General features: G+C 43.1%; 1 protein-coding gene and 1 long non-coding RNA gene across 3 annotated transcripts in view; one reads left to right on the top strand and one right to left on the bottom strand.

The window, feature by feature from the left end:
* Positions 1 to 20,064, top strand: part of KLB (klotho beta) — a 30,007-nt gene that overhangs the window by 7,956 nt on the left and 1,987 nt on the right. For both annotated transcript variants that reach the window (XM_083630194.1, XM_083630195.1), the window contains 3 exons: positions 7,104 to 7,614; positions 9,088 to 9,350; positions 17,364 to 18,507. In XM_083630194.1, coding sequence (XP_083486320.1) covers positions 7,104 to 7,614; positions 9,088 to 9,350; positions 17,364 to 18,507 — 1,918 coding nt within the window. The remainder of the gene's footprint in view (positions 1 to 7,103; positions 7,615 to 9,087; positions 9,351 to 17,363; positions 18,508 to 20,064) is intronic.
* On the bottom strand, positions 7,627 to 13,782 carry LOC310770318. Its single transcript, XR_014552063.1, has 3 exons — positions 13,160 to 13,782; positions 8,771 to 8,896; positions 7,627 to 8,219 (listed from the first exon to the last, which is right to left on the bottom strand). It is a non-coding gene; the product is annotated as an uncharacterized lncRNA (long non-coding RNA).

Genomic DNA, 20,064 nt, shown 5'->3' on the forward strand with positions numbered 1-20,064 from the left:
GAGGAATGATGATAGAAGTGTAAGTTTTATTTTGTCTCAACCACCAAAGTGTTGTAATGCTGAATTTGGAGAAGGACCCCGATCCAGAAGACTATGGACAGAAAGAAAATAGCTACTCACGCTGGTCAGCAAATACGCTTCACATGATAATTTGAAAGCACCTGTGAAACACATTTCCCCCTCAAAGAATTCTGGGCACTGTAGTTTGTTAAGCATGGCTGGGAATTATAACTCTATGAGGGGAGAACTAAAGTGCCCAGAATTCTCTGTGGGAAAGAATGTGTTTTGAATGTGCTTTGAAAATGTAATATATACACAGCCTTGAATGGGAGCTTCTGCAAGAGTCTTCATAGATAAGATTCTGCCGCTCTGGTCGTGTTTCCATTTGTGCAAGAGTTTGCTCAGGGTGTTGTTCAGGTAGCAGAACATAGCGGCTTTAGTTTCACTTATCTCAACACTGCACATTTATAGACATTCGAATTTGGAATTTGCAAAGGATTTAGGCCCTTTTCACCATGTGAGCCAGACTATGTGTTTTCTGTCTATCGGCATGGTAACTGGGGGCTCAGTTTGTAAAATGCCACGCACCTCCCCAAATCAAAAGTTGTGGCCGGGTCAGGGAGCAGATTGCATTCCAGATTACAAAATAAAATAAATGCAGAATGTACCTCCCCACCCCATGAGTTCCTATTTACTATAGAATTATAGATAAAATCTTGGTTATCTAGTAACCACTGAAATTGCTGGTAGCTGGCAACCTAATCTGGGGTATCTAGTCGGCATAAGACCTTTGATAGTTGGTCCTTGGCTTAATTAGGATGAAAGATGGAGCTAGCACAATATCACTCGATCCCCTAGTTTCTCTTGCACAATAAGGAAGGTGGTTGAAGATAATCTTTTGCCCAAGGACTAGATGCTATCTGTGTTTGGTCAACACTAATTAACTGCCACATAGCATCTTCCACACAAAAAGGTTTGGACTTATTTCCAAATGGTAAAATGTAATCTGTAATATATTGTAAGTGTACCTCTGTCACATCTTTCAGTTATAAAAAAAGCATGGCATTTCTTTTTGCTACACCCCCAGCCCTGTTGCAGACACTCCAAGTGTCCCTATTTTCCAGGGATTTCCCTGATTTACAGAAGCCGTCCTGGTTTCTGATTTGATCCTGGAATGTCTCACTTTTTCTTAAAGGTAAAGGGACTCCTGGCTATTAAGTCCAGTTGTGGATGACTCTGGGGTTGCGGCGCTCATCTCGCTTTATTGGCTGAGGGAGCCGGCGTACAGCTTCCGGGTCATGTGGCCAGCATGACTAAGCCGCTTCTGGTGAACCAGAGCAGCACACGGAAACGCCGCTTACCTTCCCGCCAGAGCGGTACCTATTTATCTACTTGCACTTGGACATGCTTTCAAACTGCTAGGTTGGCAGGAGCAGGAACCGAGCAACAGGAGCTCACCCCGTCGAAGAGTTTTGAACCACTGACCTTCTGATCTGCAAGCCCTAGGCTCTGTGGTTTAGACCACAGCGCCACCCACTTTTCCTTAGGACGTCCCTATTTTCATTGGAGAAATGTTGGAGGGTATGGAGCTATCCGACCCCCAAGCCATCTGAAAGCAATCATGTATAGGGAAGGGGTTTTTTATGTTTAATGTTTTGTTACGTTTTTTTATGTATGTTGGAAGCTGCCCAGAGTGGCTGGGGCAACCCAGTAAGGTGTGTGAGGTATAAACAGTAAAACTATCATAATGGAATGGGATGTCCCTATTTTCATCGTAAAAACGTTGGAGGGTATAGCATTGCCTTCCAGTGACTTTTGGAGAAAACCGTTTAAACATAGCATAAGCAATTTTTGACAGATGACAGAAGTGCAGGACAGGCTTTTTCATTTTGTTTTTCTGCAACAAAGGCTCAGAAGCTAACAGGAAACTGGAACTGTCACCACAGCACGAGTTTTTACTTATTTGTTTCATTTCCCTATACAGTGGTACCTCAGGTTAAGTACTTAATTCGTTCCGGAGGTCCGTTCTTAACCTGAAACTGTTCTTAACCTGAAGCACCACTTTAGCTACACCCCCAGCCTTGTTGCAGATACAGTGGTACCTTGGGTTAAGTACCTAATTTGTTCCGGAGGTCCGTTCTTAACCTGAAACTGTTCTTAACCTGAAGCACCACTTTAGCTAATGGGGCCTCCTGCTGCTGCCGCACCGCCGGAGCACAATTTCTGTTCTCATCCTGAAGCAAAGTTCTTAACCTGAGGTACTATTTCTGGGTTAGCGGAGTCTGCAACCTGAAGCGTATGTAACCTGAAGCGTAGGTAACCCGAGGTACCACTGCATTATGGGTAGCCAACATGGTATCTGCCAGATAATGCTGGACTCCAACTCCCATCAGCCCCGTTCAGCATAGCTAGTGGTAAGGGCTGGTGGGAGATGTAGTCCAACAACATGATTTTGCGGGGAGGGGCACCAAATTAGCTCCCCCTGCTCTATTTCAGTTTTACCTTTTGGCTCACAAGAACCCCTGCTCCTCCCCAGATGGTAAACAAGCAATGGGATCAGAAGAAGCAGTAGCGTAAGGGAAAATAAATATCTGCTGGTGCAGATCTGCTGTTAAGTGCTTGTGCAAGCGTTCACACAATCCTGCAACATGCAGCCATCCTCCAGCTGGCACAAGAGGTCGTGGACACCCTTGCAGAAGCAGAAGATATTTGGATTTAATTTTGCCACTTCTTTGTTAAATTTCACATAGCCAGGGTACTCCAGAAATATTCAAAATCAGTGATATAAACAAATCAAAGCAAGATAAAGCAAGGCGTCCAGATCAAGAAATGGCAATGCAGACTTTTTAGTTAAGAAGAGAGTTCTGTTTCAGGAACTTGTTTAGCCCGATACAAGCAGTCCACATGTTGTGAACTACAAATAGGAGCTGCTGCTCGACTCTTGCAATACTGTAAAAATTAATATCTGTTCAGGAGTACATTCCTGACTGCTCTAAGCGTTCCTAATGGATTTATATTAACTAATTTAGCATTTGTACATCAAATGCACGAGGAACAGGGAAATGAGCAGAAAATCCCGTGTACCTGCGAGGATATAGCACCTATTATTGATTGTACCGCCACTATCTACTTAGCCTTTACATTTAGCCTTGATCTTCAAGGTGCAAAGCAGATTAGGTATCGAGCAGCAAGCCGGGGGGAAAGAACAACTGCAATCAAGATCTGCTTTAAAAAAATAAAAATAAAAATCCATGTATTGTGGTCAGTCTTAACTTGTATGCTTGTTTGTTTTGCAGTTAATAATCTGTTGCTGAGGTCTATCAGTCAGAGCATGAACCAGGTTGAGATGTCAGGAATAAGTGCCAGAGGTGGAAAGTTACAGGGTGTCTCCAAATCTTGATTTTTATGTAGATCACATTTGTATCTAATTCTTTCTGCAAGGAGTTCAAGAAATACAAGAGGCAGCCTCATCATTAAATGGTGGAGTTTGCTACCTCAAGATGAATCGATGGCGCTTTCAGACAGTCGCCATTTCCCAGTGGGATTCCTTCAGACACTGGCAAATTCCAGTTGTGCAAATACAGTGGTACCTCAGGTTAAGAACTTAATTCGTTCTGGAGGTCCGTTTTTAACCTGAAACTGTTCTTAACCTGAGGTACCACTTTAGCTAATGGGGCCTCCAGCTGCCGCTGCGCGATTTCTGTTCTCATCCTGAAGCAAAGTTCTTAACCCGAGGTACTATTTCTGGGTTAGCGGAGTCTGTAACCTGACGCGTCTGTAACCCGAGGTACCACTGTATAGTCAATTGAGAAGTCCTTTGCAACAAACCCGCTTCCCCCCAAATATCGTATGTTTTGTGTTATGTACTGAGTTGAATAGGATCCAAAATGCAGCAGTCTGATTGGTAGTAGAACAATAGAATTAAGAATGCAGCAGGCTGATTGGTCCATAGGAGCCACCCAATCCAGCTCCAGGTGGAAGTGAATCCGCAACCTGACTGGCCTACGGGAGAATCCCGGAATTAGCCAATCACGTGGGGCCCATTGTGTAAATAATGTATATAAAGCAGACATTCTGGGGGAACTTCCATTCCTCCTCACCACTATGAGCTGAATAAAGAGCATGAAATCCACTCTCGACTCCGAGTATATTTCATTTTGCAATAAGAAAAGTGATGGGAACATGCACTATAATGTGTGAGAGAGCACCCAATGCACCTTTTCTAACCTCCTCACAAACAAATCAGGATGAATGCTTACTAAATAGCCAATGTTATCTAGGGCTGCCATACGACCAGGATTTCCTAGCCATATCCGGAATACTGCGACAGTCAGCAGCAGTGTCCAGGCAGAAATCATCGAAGTGCTCAGGGAAATCCAGGCACATGGCAGCCCATGCCGGCAATGCCGTTTTTGCCGACTTCCCATAAAAGCTCGGCAAGTTTTCTGTCTGGATTTTCACTTTTTGAAATGCAGCATCCCTAATGCTACCTAACCTTCCTGCAAGCAAATCAGGGTGAATGCTCAATAAACAGGCCCTCAGACAGCTTTAAAAGGGGATTAGACAGATTCAGAGAGGTCTATTTTGCTATTGCTTGTGGGTTTCCCGGAAACATCTGATTGGCTACCATGGGAAACAGAATGTTGAATTAGACAGTCCTTTAGCATGATTTTGTAAGGTTGTTCCTATGTTCATATCCTGAACCACTCAACAATCTACTGAGTCCACTAGACACCAACCATAGAGTTTCATGGTTGAGCAGGGATATGACTCATTGGTACATGCCTAATAATAATAATAATAAATAATTTTATTTATACCCCACCCTCCCCAGCCAAGACCGGGCTCAGGGCAGCTAACAATCAATAATAAAAACAAGTTGATTGAAATACAACTTAAACAACAATATTAAAATACAACATTGAAACAATTAAAATGCAGTCTCATAACAGGAGGAGAAAGGAAAAAAGAAATTGATTCTAAGCCAACGGCCAGGTGGAACAACTCTGTCTTACAGGCCCTGAATGCAGACTTCTCCCCCTTTTCCCTCCATCTCAAAGGTTAATGCTAATGTCTAGACCTTGGGCAGATGTCCTGACATAGATTGCGGCATTGGAAGCCCATAAAACAACTGATAGCAGATTCTTCCATGATGCCAGTCTGAAGCAGTCCTCAACTTGGTTGCTACGTTGCTATTTGAATCAAGTTCTGCAACTAGAATCAGCAGTACCAAGCTATCTGTGACTCGATTGGTCAGTTAGTTAAGTATTTTTTTATTACTTACGTGATATGGGAGGCAGCCCCCGGCTACACCCATACATGCAACATGAGTAAGAATTTAAAAGTAAACTAATTTCTGAGCAGAATTAGTTTGCTGAGTCATTGACGGTTCGGCTCTTGAGAAGCGTTTCCCAACATTGGTCAGCATTTTCTCCATATGTCAAGAGATGTTCTCTTCAGACAAAGGCAAAGAAGTCCACGTCAGAGGCAAAGGTAAACGCTAGATAATCTGGCATACACCTTTATCTCAGGAGCAGAGGTCAAATTGCCTCGTGGAAGTAAAATACATTTGAAATGCGCTTCATGACCTTTCTAAGCAAAACTGATACTCTCTCATCCCATTCCAAACATTGTTTTGCTTTTCTTTCATACTGCTGGTCTTCCAGAGATCACAGTGCTCGAGTTCAGGGATAACTTACTCAAATAAAGAACATGAAGAGTAAGATGTGAAACAGGGACCTTTGGGGTGGAAAACAGCAAGCTGGAACTCATCTACACAGCTGCAAATAAAATGTGTTGTAAAGTGCCATATGCAAATGTGACACTAGATGGCGACAGTGAGCTATGCAAAATTCAATGGATTTTTCAAAACTTTTTTTGCACGTTACAAGTGTCATATAATGGTTATTCCACATCTGTGAGGAGCTGATCTTTTAGCGCAATTAACATGAGACAGGGATAATCGCTATTTATTATTATTATTATTATTATTATTATTATGCTGAGTAAATAATGTTCCTGATGTTGTACAGCGCACTAGGAGCTTTGGATAGGTGGTATATAAATTGAATAAATAATAATATACTACTTAAGGAGCGTGCTAATAACTTCTTGGTTTCAGCAAGCCTACCCACACGTATAATTTAGTACAGTGGTACCTCAGGTTAAGAACTTAATTTGTTTTGGAGGTCTGTTCTTAACCTGAAACTGTTCTTAACCTGAAGCAGCACTTTAGCTAATGGGGCCTCCTGCTGCCGCTGCACCACTGCTGCACGATTTCTGTTCTCATCCTGAAGCAAAGTTCTTAACCCAAAGTAATATTTCTGGGTTGGCGGAGTCTGTAACCTGAAGCGCATGTAACCCAAGATACCACTGTACTTGTTTTAAACATTTTGCTGATTTACCCATGTGCTACTGATAATTATTTTGTATTACCTTATGCAGTGCTATTTTTCTAGAAAAAGAGGTGCTGGAACTCACCAGGAACACCTCCCACATTCTCTTTGAATGGCAATGGCGCCCACCTGAGAGGTGCCGGAACTGAGCTCTGGCGAGTTCCGGCTGAAAAAATGCCCCCTGATCTTATGTACATCACTTAGACTTATATTTAGTAAACAGTTTACTTTTTTCTAAATATAATGATGATGATGATGATAGGGCTGGCTCTGCTGTTAGGCATGTAAGTTAGCTACTTCATGTTCAAGGTTTTTGTGAGGATAAAATGGAGAGAGAATCTTGTGTGCTGCTTTGAACTCCTGTGGAGCAAAGGCAAGGCAGAGGTATAATAAATCAATAAGTGGTTCAATTATTTCATTTATTCTATTTTTGTCATTCAGACGTCCCCATAAATTGTATGTCTCTGAAACCAAAATATCTTGAACTGAACTGATTTTTTGGCTCAATATGAGGCTGCTAGCAAACGACAATGAATGAATGAATGAATGAGCAATTAGACTCTCGTTTGACTATGTTGCCAATCTATTTGCATCTCTGTAAAAATGATAATAAAACCCCGTCAGTACTGTAGAATATTAACACCAAATCCAAAATACTTACTGATAGGACGTTTCCATTTGTATTTTCTTCTTCTTCTTCTTCATTAGGCACATGCAAGAGTCTGGCATAATTACAACAAACATTTCCGACCGCAACAGAAAGGGTTTTTGTCGATCACTTTGGGATCCCACTGGATCGAACCGAGCAGATCCAAGAATGAAGAAGACATCAGAAAGTGTCAGCAGTCCATGCAGAAAGTGCTTGGGTGGTTTGCCAAGCCAATACATGGGGATGGAGATTACCCAGAAGAGCTGAAGACAGAATTTGCCTCTCTCTTGCCAAACAGTACTGAGACTGAGAAGAACTACATTAAAGGGACCGCTGACTTCTTTGCATTTTCCTTTGGTCCAAATAACTTTATACCCCCAAAGAAACTACCCAAAATGGGACAAGTTTTCTCGCTCGACCTGAGGGAAGTGTTGAACTGGATTAAGTTGGAATATAACAATCCTAGAATCCTGATTGCAGAAAATGGCTGGTTTACCAACAGTCACGTGAAAACGGAAGACACCACAGTTATCTACTTGATGAAGAATTTTATTAATAAGGTCTTGCAAGGTTTGTGAAGCTACTGGGTTTTTGAATGCACCCAACAGATCTGAATGAATGTACATGCAGATCCTGCTATTCAAGCATGGAGATTCACTTATCCAAACAAGAATTTGTACCCAAACCTCACTATACACAGCCCAGATTCATATATGCAAACAGTCAGGTTCATGTGTGGTACTGTAAACAAATAAGCAGCCTTAAACAAGCTTATGGTTTATGTATGTATGTACGCATGCAGCCTATTGCAGTTTTTTATATAAAAAATGCAGTTATAATCAGTTGTCGAGGGGGTGGGGATGACTGATAATTAAGAGGATGACAGCAGGCATAGAAAGGGAATTTAACCACTGCAGTCCTGAGGGAAAACCCTGAAGCTAATATCCAATTAGTTCAATTCTGTTCTTAGTAGTATATTCACAAGGTCCTATCCTTTGATCACTGGAAATATCTGTGACTTGCAGAATGAAAGCTATAACTGTCCTAAGTATGTTCAGAAATATCACCACATACTTGGCAAGTTAAACACTGGTTTACTTACAAACTCTTCAAAGGTCAGGTTCATGTGCTTTTCCATGCATCAGTCAGAAAACACAGGCAGTAGAACTTGGTACCTTCAAAGATAGATAATACTTTATTCGGCTATAAGCCCACAAGGTAAAACCAATCAATAAATAAAATAGCATTTTACATTCTAAAATATCAACTAAAATATTTCAACGCATAATCTCCTTCACGTTACATACAATCTCTAGATGTACCATATGGTGGCCTTGAATATAAAGATGGTGGATAGAGTTTACTAGATTTTAATAAAAAAAAATTTCTCCTTCCAGTAGCACCTTAAAGACCAACTAAGTTAGTTCTTGGTATGAGCTTTCGTGTGCATGCACACTTCTTCAGATACACACTGTATCTGAAGAAGTGTGCATGCACACGAAAGCTCATACCAAGAACTAACTTAGTTGGTCTTTAAGGTGCTACTGGAAGGAGAAAATTTTTTTTGTTTTGACTATGGCAGACCAACACGGCTACCTATCTGTAACTAGATTTTAATAGTCATGCAGCATTCCATGAAGTCTTTTATATGAAAGAACTGAATTCAGGAATCTGGCAACCTGTAATGTTCTATAAGAGTCAATGACCTGGAGTAGAAACTTGGTACCAGTGTAGGCTTTTCGTTCAGAGCAAATGCCTGCTTCAAAATAGGGTCCGTCCGTCCCCCCAGAGAATATGTCTTTAGGAGAAGAGTCAGTCACTGACATCTCCAAGTAACCATGGGAATAACACTCTCTGAAACAATGGAGAACGATTACCATCCAATGGAGACAGTACAAAGCTATACAACTCAATTGGCTGACTGAGTATAAAGGAACTTCTTGAATATCCTGTTTCAAAACCATTTTACTGTGCAAACTTTGTAATGCATATCATAGTCTGGTTTTCTAATATTGTCCCTTTACTTTCATTTCTCCTGTGCAGCAATTAAATACGATCAAATCGATGTATTTGGTTACACGGCCTGGTCCCTCCTGGATGGATATGAATGGCAACATGCCTACAATAACCGACGTGGATTGTTTTATGTAGATTTTAATAGCAAAGAAAAAGAGAGGATTCCCAAATCATCCGCATTTTATTACAAGGAAATCATACAAGAAAATGGCTTTCCTCTGAAAGAACCAGCTTTCCACGGCCAGTTTCCCTGTGACTTCTCCTGGGGTGTGACGGAGTCAGTTATTAAGGTAGGCATAATAAAATACGTAAGCATCTCAAGTCTCTCCTTGGACTGAGCTAAATTTAGCAACATTATCTTCCTGCAGCCACCCAAAAGTCACAAATGCATCTAAAAGACCTATTTGAGTTATCAATGTTATTTCTTATCTAGGGTAGAGATGGATCTTTTGCACCTTTAATAGTTATGTAGAGTTTCAACAGGCATACCCGGTTCTGCAAGCTCTTCTACTCAACTATTAAAGATGCAGGAGACTTAGGGACTCAGCTAAAGATAAAGGTAAAGGTACCCCTGCAAGTACGGGCCAGTCTTGCCAGACTCTAGGGTTGTGCGCTCATCTCACTCTAGAGGCCGGGAGCCAGCGCTGTCCGCAGACACTTCCGGGTCACGTGGCCAGCGTGACGAAGCTGCTCCGGCGAACCGGCACCAGAGCAGCACACGGAACGCCATTTACCTTCCCGCTATAAAGCGGTCCCTATTTATCTACTTGCACCCGGGGGTGCTTTCGAACTGCTAGGTTGGCAGGCGCTGGGACTGAGCAACGGGAGCGCACCCCACCGCGGGGATTCGAACCGCCGACGATGCGATCGGCAAGTCCTAGGCGCTGAGGTTTTACCCACAGCGCCACCCGCGTCCCTCAGCTATCCAGCTCAGCTATCCAGCTGCAAATAAAATGTTTTAAGTGTGTTGTAAAGTGCAATATACAAATGTGACACTAGATGGCAACAGTGAGCTATGGAAAATTCAATGCATTTTTCAAAACTTTTTTTTTTTAAAAAAAGCATTTTCACAGCGTTTTTTAATATGTGTGTAGATTCCACCTTATTCTCTTTAGCATCTTGCCACCCGGTTATAATAGTCTGACAAATGAATCTAGTTCGAAGTTTCTCCCTAGATTTGTATGAACACTGTGCCTGGTTCATTTTGGAAATAGAATTAATGCAGGCATATATCCATGCTCCCTGCTTCCTCAAGTGGCATTTTATTTACTTACGGCATTTGTATGCCATCCTCGTAACGCAGAAGTAGAAAACAAATGAAATGCAAAGGCATAAAGCTGTTTAAAAACAAAGGGATGGGGAACTCTATGGGTGCTTTCAGATAGCTGCTGTTTTCAGGTGGGATTCAGCCGCATAGCAGCAAATTCAGCTTGCGAATTGAAGTTGATCTGGAGATCCTGCACAACAAACCTGCTACCCAAAAAGTTAAGATGTTTGCAGTTAGGAAAGTGATGGGAAATGCAGTGGAAAGTGAGGGATGACCAGGGCCAGATTTAGGTTTGATGAGGCCCTAAACTACTGAAGGTAATGGGGCCCTTTATATGTCCAGCTGTCCTTTGTCGCTGTTTTTTGTGTTGAATATATGCTATATGGTAATTTATGGACTTAAAAAGCTAAAGGGACCCCTGACCATCAGGTCCAGTCATGACCGACTCTGGGGTTGCGGCGCTCATCTCGCTTTACTGGCCAAGGGAGCCGGCGTACAGCTTCCGGGTCATGTGGCCAGCATGACTAAGCCGCTTCTGGCAAACCAGAGCAGCTCACGGAAACACCGTTTACCTTCCCACCGGAGTGGTACCTATTTATCTACTTGCACTTTGACGTGATTTTGAACTGCTAGGTTGGAAGGAGCAGGGACCAAGCTACGGGAGCTCACCCCGTCACGGGGATTCGAACTGCCAACCTTCTGATCGGCAAGCCCTAGGCTCAGTGGTTTAACCCACAGTGCCATCCGCGTCCCCAATTTATGGACTTATGGTAATAGGTATCTAAAGCCATTTGCACATGTTGCCATGCAACCAGTCCATGCAGAATGTAGGCACCCTATATATAGAAATGAGCAAACCAGTGATATTTTAGGGAGCAGGCTGGTAGGCGGGGCCCATTACTTACATCACAGGAGCCTACACAACACAAAACACTGTTGCTGTATGTGGGTTTTATTTTATTTGTTTTTTATCTTATATTTTGGAAATGTACATCCAGGTTTTTTTCCTTTAATTTTTTTGGGGGCCCCCAAGAGAATGGGGCCCTAAGCTATAGCTTGTTTAGCTTATACGTAAATCCAGCACTGTGGATGACCCCTGCTTGGCAGAACAATGTCTAGCCTCGCCACAAACCATTAGGATGAATGCTCAATAAACAAGATGCCTGAAAGTGGCCTACAAATATAATAAAAGAGAACTCACTGCAAGGGTTGGGGTCTTTTCCATCTTCAGTGGTTTCCCTAAACCCTTACCAACGCTACCACTTAATGCCATGCACTCAAAGCTTGTCAGACATAGTTTTTATATTTAACAAAGATATCAGTGTTTAGTTATTACAAGATTATGCAGTACACAAGCTTATGTGGTTACTTAAATATAGCTTTGCCTCTATAAATGGGTATATACCTTGCTAACTTAATTTTTTTAAAAATTATTTATTTATTTTATTTTGACCAAGTAATAATCACAAATAAATAAGAATAAAAATGTGCACCCCACCACCAAGACCATTCCATTGTAACTATCCAACCTCTCAAAATTTCAAAACCTCTTGCGACAGTTTGACCCCTTTCCATTTTAACAGTACAAATTCTACAAACACCCTCCATATCTCCTCAGAATCATTTCTCCTGCCTATTCCCTGACTTACCTTAATAGCCACAGGTTAATTTATCATTAATAGCCAGTGCTTTTTTCTGGGGGGATGCTGGGGTACACATACATTTTGTGAATCTAAGTTATGTGAAACATTTTGTGAATCTAAGTTTGGCCTCATTGAGGGGCAGTATTTCAATATGAGTAGGAAAACTAGAGTACCCCTTGTGACGTTAACATATGAGAGAGTGCTGGAGGTGAAATAATTAAATAGGTTGCACAGTCAGGACCCAGGGGGGTGGAGTCAGTGGGACTATAAAACCAGTTCTGGGAGGAGTTCTGGGGGGAGTTCGTTGGGAGTTGTGGGTTACTAGTTGGTTGGATTTCGTGGGTTGGCTGGTTGGGAAAGGCAGTTGGTAATAGAGAGACAGTTAGGGCAGTGGGTTCTTGAGTGTGGGGAGGTTTATTAATTGAGAAGCTGACTGAGACTGAAGTGATTTTACCAGGGAGGACCTGGTTGGTGGCAGCGGATTAGTGGTGCACGGGTCAATAGTCCGTGAGACGACCGGGGGCTCCGCACGAACGCCACACCCCTAAACTTTTTTTTTCAGTAAAAAAGCACTGTTAATAGCTATATCCCAGACTTCTTTATACCATTATTCCATTTTATATTCTGCTTGCCTCCTCCACTTCCTAGCTATAATTCGTACAGCTGTCAATAAATCTGTGAGCAAGTCCTTCATAGCCTGCGAACCTTCCACCCCACCGTAAACTGATAATAATGCTACCTCTGGACTTTCGGTCAGCTTTAACCCAAACTTATTACTGTCACTTTAAATACCAGTTGCTTATTTTTTACTTTTACTTTGAGGAAGCAGTTAAAGCTCCTTTCTCAGATTGCCCTCTTATTTCCTCCACCCTCATTCCCCCCCCCCCAGCCTAAACCCAGTGATTCAGCTGCCCTAGCTTTTGTTACCAAGCCATTCTGCCTTTCTCCAGGGGTGGACTTTGGTAATATTGCACCCTGAGCAAGGACAAAATTCCCGCTGCCCCTCCAGCTAAATCTTTCTTATATTCACAATAATTCATTTTAGTACAGTTGCTTTTTTATGGATCTTCTCAGTAGGTTCCCTGTATAAACGTAGATGATGATGATGATGATGATGATGATGATGATGATGATAAATGCACCCCCTCAGCTTGGCCCCCTATGCAGGGGGTGGGTTGCCTGCACTGACCTAAATCCATTGCTGCTTCCACTCAAGTCTTCTGCCTTGAGACTCTTCTTCCAGCTGTCCACTGATGGGAACTGACTCTGGCTGACTCGCACCTGCCATATATTCACTTTTTCTGGCCACCACAGCCAATCACATAGTCTTACTAACAATTCTAAACCTCCAGCCACCAATCAGAATATGCACGCTTTCGATCCCTCTTTTGCATACTGAGAGTTCTAACTTTCACCCTTCCTCTGTTGTCAGTTAAGGTCCCCCCCTCATGACGACAGTTAAACCAACTTTCATCTGACTAGACAAAAGATTCTGCCCATCAAAGTACAATGTATGTTGCTACACAAATGGCAGAATACGCTACATAATGCCCACCAAAACACAGTTTAGACCAACAGGATTACTTTTCACCTAGTAAAAAGTTCTGGGGCAGATTTTTATAAGATAACTTCCTTATGAAAATACGGGAGACTACATATTTGGCAGAAATGGCAGAAAGAGGATGCCATGTGAAATAAAGAATGGGGGACGCTTAATATTTATTCACCAGTTGTGACTGGTGGGCTAAAGGAGGGCAAGCAGGCGATGATAAATTTAAGCTCTCCTTCCTGCCTACTGCTTCTGTAGGATAGTAAAGGTAAAGGGACCCCTGACCATTAGGTCCAGTCGTGACCGACTCTGGGGTTGCGGCGCTCATCTCGCTTTACTGGCCGAGGGAGCCGGCGTACAGCTTCCGGGTCATGTGGTCAGCATGACTAAGCCGCTTCTGGTGAACCAGAGCAGCGCACGGAAACACCGTTTACCTTCCGTTTACCTGGCAGGCGCAGGGACTGAGCAACGGGAGCTCACCCCGTTGCGGGGATTCGAACCGCCAACCCTCTGATCGGCAAGTCGTAGGCTCTGTGGTTTAACCACAGCCTGCGCACCGACCCCTCTCGCTCTCCAGGCTTCAGCGAAAGCCTGCATTCGCCCCATAGGACACACACACATTTCCCCTTCATTTTTGGAGGGGAAAAAGTGTGTCCTATAGGGCGAAAAATACGGTACATCATTCCTTTCCTAGTAACCACCCATACATTCTCAAGGAAATGTGCATCACTCCCTGAGAACTGTGGCGGTAGAATAATCAGCTGTGAATCTGAGGCTAAGATGATACAGTGGCACCTTGGTTCTCAAACTGAATCCGTTCCGGAAGTCTGTTCCAAAACCAAAGCGTTCCAAAACCAAGGCACACTTTCCCATAGAAAGTAATGCAAAATGGATTAATCCATTCTAGACTTTTAAAAACAACCCCTAAAACAGCAATTTAACATGAATTTTACTATTTAATGAGACCATTGATTCATAAAATGAAAGTAATAACCAATGTACTGCAGTCACACAATCAATCAGGAGCTGAACTGGGTTCCACACGGTCACAAAAAAGCCGCAAAAACAAAAATGCAAAATAAATAACAAAGACAGACCTCAGCGTAACACTCAAAACGGAAGGGTGGCACTCAAAACGGAGCGCATTAGGCTTCCGAAAAAGGTTTGCAAACTGGAAACACTTACTTCTGGGTTTGCAGTGTTTGGGTTCCAAGTTGTTCGAGTACCAAGGTGTTTGAGAACCAAGGTACCACTGTCCTGGCTCTGATCCAAGGAACTGCATATCGTGTGCAGCATCTGCAGCAGGACTTTGTCACCCACCTCTGATCTGTTGCAGCCTCTTCTGCCTACCAAAAAGAGGGTCAAGTTTCACTTGGTCACAGGGGGGCAAAGAATTGGAAATTGGCTAAATCAGCACACGCGCTGAGGTACACATCCACAGCTAGGTAATGCTGAACTCTGAACTTAATTGCTTTATATGGTGGGAGGGCTATTTAAAGAGAAACATATTTTACTTCAAAACGTATTTGGGTGCCCTTCTGCTATTTGAGGCCTTAGATCAGGCATCCCCAAACTCAGCCCTCCAGCTGTTTTGGGACTACAACTCCCATCATCCCTAGCTAACAGGACCAGTGGTCAGGGATGATGGGCGTTGTAGTCCCAAAACAGCTGGAGGGCCAAGTTTGGGGATGCCTGTCTTAGATGCTTGCTCTGAAGTCTTTTCCTATAGGTACCACTGACACATCCTACAGCATCTCCCACTCCTACAAGGAACCCTCTAGATCCAAGCAGTGGTGGAGCTTCACGCTCCGGCACTGGGGGCGGAGAGCAGGCGGGGGTGTGGCTGGCGTGCATCCCGGGGGCGTGGCGCCCAGCGCAGGGGGGGGAGCATCAATGGCACCGTACCATGATCAAGGTACTGGGGGTGATGCGCTCCCCCCACCCCCCTCTTCCTCCACCAGTGGATCCAAGCCATAATTTTCTTAAAATATTCCTTTCCACATTCGTCAGGGCTTATTCTTCTCAAGAAGCAGAGCAAAACGATGTACTTTTACAGGCTGGCAAATGAAACCTAATTCAGCTCGGTTTCAGCCAGTCGCACGCACACCTGCAAGAAAGCCTGTGGATATCATGCTAAAAAGGACATCCATCTGCACTAATAGATAGTTTGGGGATATAGCATTGTGTTTATTAGTTTTAGTAGAAAACCTTGTTAGGTCTGCAGAGGCTAATTTGGCAGAGAAACAGATGGTTTCAGTTCAGAGCGATGAAATATGAATAAAACAATGCAGCAGCAACAAGATGGAAAATTTACTTGAGAGCAGAAATAATAGCAGATATAAATTTATACACACACATATCTGCATTTGCTCCTTTGGGGAGGGGCGCTTCCAATCGCTTGTTGCCTTGCAGGTGCTATTTTGAGAGAGGTGTGTGTGTCTCACAATCATTCACTTTTAAAAAGTTCTGTCCTATTTATCTGCCTGACAACAGTCTTCCAAGGCGGCTGTCTTGATTTTCTGGCAATAACAGGAAAATTACACCTAATAAAAGCTGGATCTAGAAAGTGTTTCAGTTCAAAGCATTGTAAATGTAAACAGGGAAAACGGGTAGAGAAAAACTGGACGCCACATCGCCATCTGGTGACGCAATGTTATATCACACATACAGCGCATATAAATTGCTTTTTCTTGACCAGTCTAGCTGAGTCCAAAGGATTTGGGCAGGAGTTCAAGGTCCTGAGGGGGCTGGGGATGCAAAATGTGTCCCTACCCACAGTGCTCTTCAAGGTTGGATCCCCAGAACTTCCTCCTCCCTGACCATTGGCTAATGAAATATACTCAGAGTCGAGAGTGGATTTCATGCTCTTTATTCAGCTCATAGTGGTGAGGAGGAATGAAAGGACCAATCAGACTGCTGCATTTTGGATCCTATTCAACTCAGTACATAACAGTTAAGCTGGCAGTGGATGATGGGAATTGTATTCCAACAACATCCGGGCAACCAAGCTTGAAAAGCACTGCTGTAGATGTTGCTGACACCGCTCTTTCCTGATTCTACAAAGGCTGGTGGCACCTAATGTTTTCATCCCTGCAGAAAGTTTATGTCCTCACCCAAGTAGCAGCAGAGTCTGCAGCTTTTGGCTCTTGATGGCAGCAGCCATGTTTTTATTTCTCCCTCAATGTTCTACTTTGTCACACACAGCCTGGTTTTCAAGCCCCCCCCTGCCATATTAATCTAGTCAAAGATCTATTTTCCATCAAACATCAGTTTTGGAAGGGAAAGTTTTGCAAGAGGTGGGTTGCACTCTCATTTACCTATTTACCTGTTCCTACAACCCCAAGACTGATTGACCCTCCTATTTGCATTTCTTAAAAAGACTCGTACAACATAAAGTGACACATTTAGGGTCACCTGTGCCCATTTATTCTGTGATGTTTAGGACTACCACTCCCAAACATCTGTGCCGGCTGGAGCTAATAGTTCTAAACATCTGCAGGACATCAGCTTGATGAAGCTGCTTGAGAGAACCACGTTTCTAAAACTATAGTTCTTTTCACAAGCTGGCCCGCTCTCCCTTTTGTTGCTTGCATGTGAACGGCGGTCCAAGCAAGTTGGAGAATTCACCATCTCTGCCAGACTGTGTGTACATGCTTCTTTGTATTTCTGTAGAACTGCTATAGTGACACCTAGTGATACAGAGAAAAAAGCCTGTTTATCATTTAGAGAGGTAGCGTTACAACTTACGAGAACCATTTATGTAACTGGTCTCCATTGGAGTTGTGAAACTAAATCAATATCCTTTATTAAATCAAAAATCAAATTATGTGATTGTCATTTGCAGGCAGAATCTGTCGCTTCCTCACCACAGTTCTGCGATCCTAACCTCTATCTCTGGAATCTTACCGGAGATGGACTTTTCTACCAGGTGAAGGGAGTGAAACTGAAAACCCGACCGGCTCAATGTACGGATTTTGTTACCATTAAAACGCAACTTGACCTGCTGTCCAAATTGAAAATCACCCATTATAGATTTGCACTGAATTGGTCGTTGCTTCTGCCTAGTGGCGATTTGAAATCCATCAATGGCCAAGTCCTTCGTTACTATCGATGCGTGATCAGTGAGCTGCTCAAACTCAACATCAAGTCTGTGGTCACCTTATATTATCCAACTCACCGTTCTTTGGGGCTGCCTGGTCCTTTAGTCCAGAATGGTGGCTGGTTGAACCAGTCCACTGTCCAGGCTTTCCGAACCTACGCAGAGATGTGTTTTCGGGAGCTTGGGGACTTGGTTAAATTCTGGATCACAATAAATGAACCTAATCGACTCAGTGATATTTATAACAGCAGCAGTAACCACACCTATCAGGCCGCCCATAATCTATTGATAGCCCATGCCTCGGCTTGGCATGTTTACGATAAACAGTATCGATCCACGCAACATGGTCAGATCTCTTTATCTCTGCATTCTGATTGGGCAGAACCCGCCAACCCATTTGTGGACACCCACTGGGAAGCTGCCGAGAGATTCCTTCAGTTTGAAATAGCTTGGTTTTCTGATCCAATCTTTAAGACAGGAGACTATCCTTCAGCTATGAGAGAATACCTTGACTACAAGAAGAGCAGAGGGCTCTCTAGTTCTTCCCTGCCATATTTCACAAAGGAAGAGAAGGAACTGGTGAAAGGGGCTGCCGATTTTTACGCGCTCAATCATTTCACCACGCGGTTTGTGATCCACGAGTCGAAAAACGGAAGTCGGTATGACTTTGATCAGGACGTTCAATTTCTGCAAGACATCACCTGCCTAAACTCCCCATCTCGCTCAGCGGTCGTGCCTGCCGGCTTACGCAAAATCCTAAACTGGATTAGAAAACGTTATGGCGACCTAAATATCTACATCACGGCAAACGGGATAGACGATCAGTCTTTAATTGATGATGGACTTCGTAAACACTACATTGAAAAATATGTCCAGGAAGCCTTAAAAGGTGAGTGGATGGTAAAAGATGCTAATCTAGAAGAGACACGTAATGTGTTTTTATCTTGTATTTTTATGCTGTGAACAGCCCCGAGATCTACGGACGAAGGGCAGCATACAAATTTAATAAACAACAACACCACAGCTGTTCTGTTAGCACAGCACACTTGTGCAATGGTACTTTCCCCTCCTCGCTCCCCAGTAGTATAGGGGACTCAGCTACATTAGTAAAGAAGCAGCAGCTTGAATGTGCTATAAACATTTAACACCAGATGGTGCCAAAGAGCAGGAAATTTTTAAATGTGATTTTTCCATAGAGATTCTTTTGTTATAACTATCTAATTTCTGATTTATTTACAGCGGAGGTTTTTCCCCTGTGTCTAGATCCACCCCAGGTGACCCATTTTTCTGCTCTTTTAAGTTACCCAAAAAGTTATGCCCTGGTTCATAGATGTCATAGAGCTATAGTCCAAGCAGGATTATAATTTAAGGTGGTAGGCAGCCACCACTGATGGGAGCTGAATATAGCTCTCGTTCAAATGCTCCCCCACCTGCCCACCACTGAGATGCTGAAGGGCAGTGAAATCGTAGCCAAGAAGCTCAAAGCATATATATGACTGACACCCTTCTCTCAAAATTAAACCAATGCCCAGGCTTTAACATTCAAAAACTTTGCTTGCAGAAACTCCAAGCTATAGATGAATTAAAGCATAATATTTGCAGTCACATGCTTCTAAGCATGGGTTTACAGACTTTCCCTCTAACTTCCTAACAACTTTATTTCCCTCCCTTTCCAGAGCTCAATGTATCTCAGGCCAGGCCTTGCAGTTCCTATGAGAGATTTCCGCTTTTACCTTCTCCTACAGCTTTGCTCTTTTTCTTTCAAGCCGAGAAGCAGCCCTGCAACACTCAATTCAACTTAGCAGTGTTCACAGTGTTTCTAAAGCACAGCCATCTTGCTTCACATAAAATGGGAGTCTCTCCTTCACCAGATACCTCCCAGGTGACTAACATTAGCCAATCACATGAGAACTACTAGAGAACTCTCTAGAATTCAGCTACCAACTGAGCAAATTTAAACACATAGCAATGCATACAAGCATTTGCAATTTCTGTGAATTCAATTACTGTACTTAACGTGAAGCGTTTCCAGAGAAAATTGGAAAAGTGACTGCCACCACTACAGAAAGGGCTGTTTCTATGGAGGGGCCTGTTTGGAGGAAGGCATCCAATCGAAATGCCAAACCTCCCCAATCTGTTTTAAATACTATACAGTGGTACCTCGGGTTAAGTACTTAATTCGTTCTGGAGGTCCGTACTTAACCTGAAACTGTTCTTAACCTGAAGCACCACTTTAGCTAATGGGGCCTCCTGCTGCCGCCGCGCCGCTGGAGCCCAATTTCTGTTCTTATCCTGAAGCACCGTTTCTAGGTTAGCGGAGTGTGTAACCTGAAGTGTATGTAACCTGAAGCGTATGTAACCCAAGGTACCACTGTAAAAGAATCCTTTTGCTTCACACATGCGGGCAACGCCATTTAACAGCGAATAATTCACTTATTTCTTGTCG

The sequence above is a fragment of the Podarcis filfolensis genome (genome assembly GCF_964270895.1).
Source record: "Podarcis filfolensis genome assembly, chromosome: 9".
NCBI lineage: Eukaryota > Metazoa > Chordata > Lepidosauria > Squamata > Lacertidae > Podarcis > Podarcis filfolensis.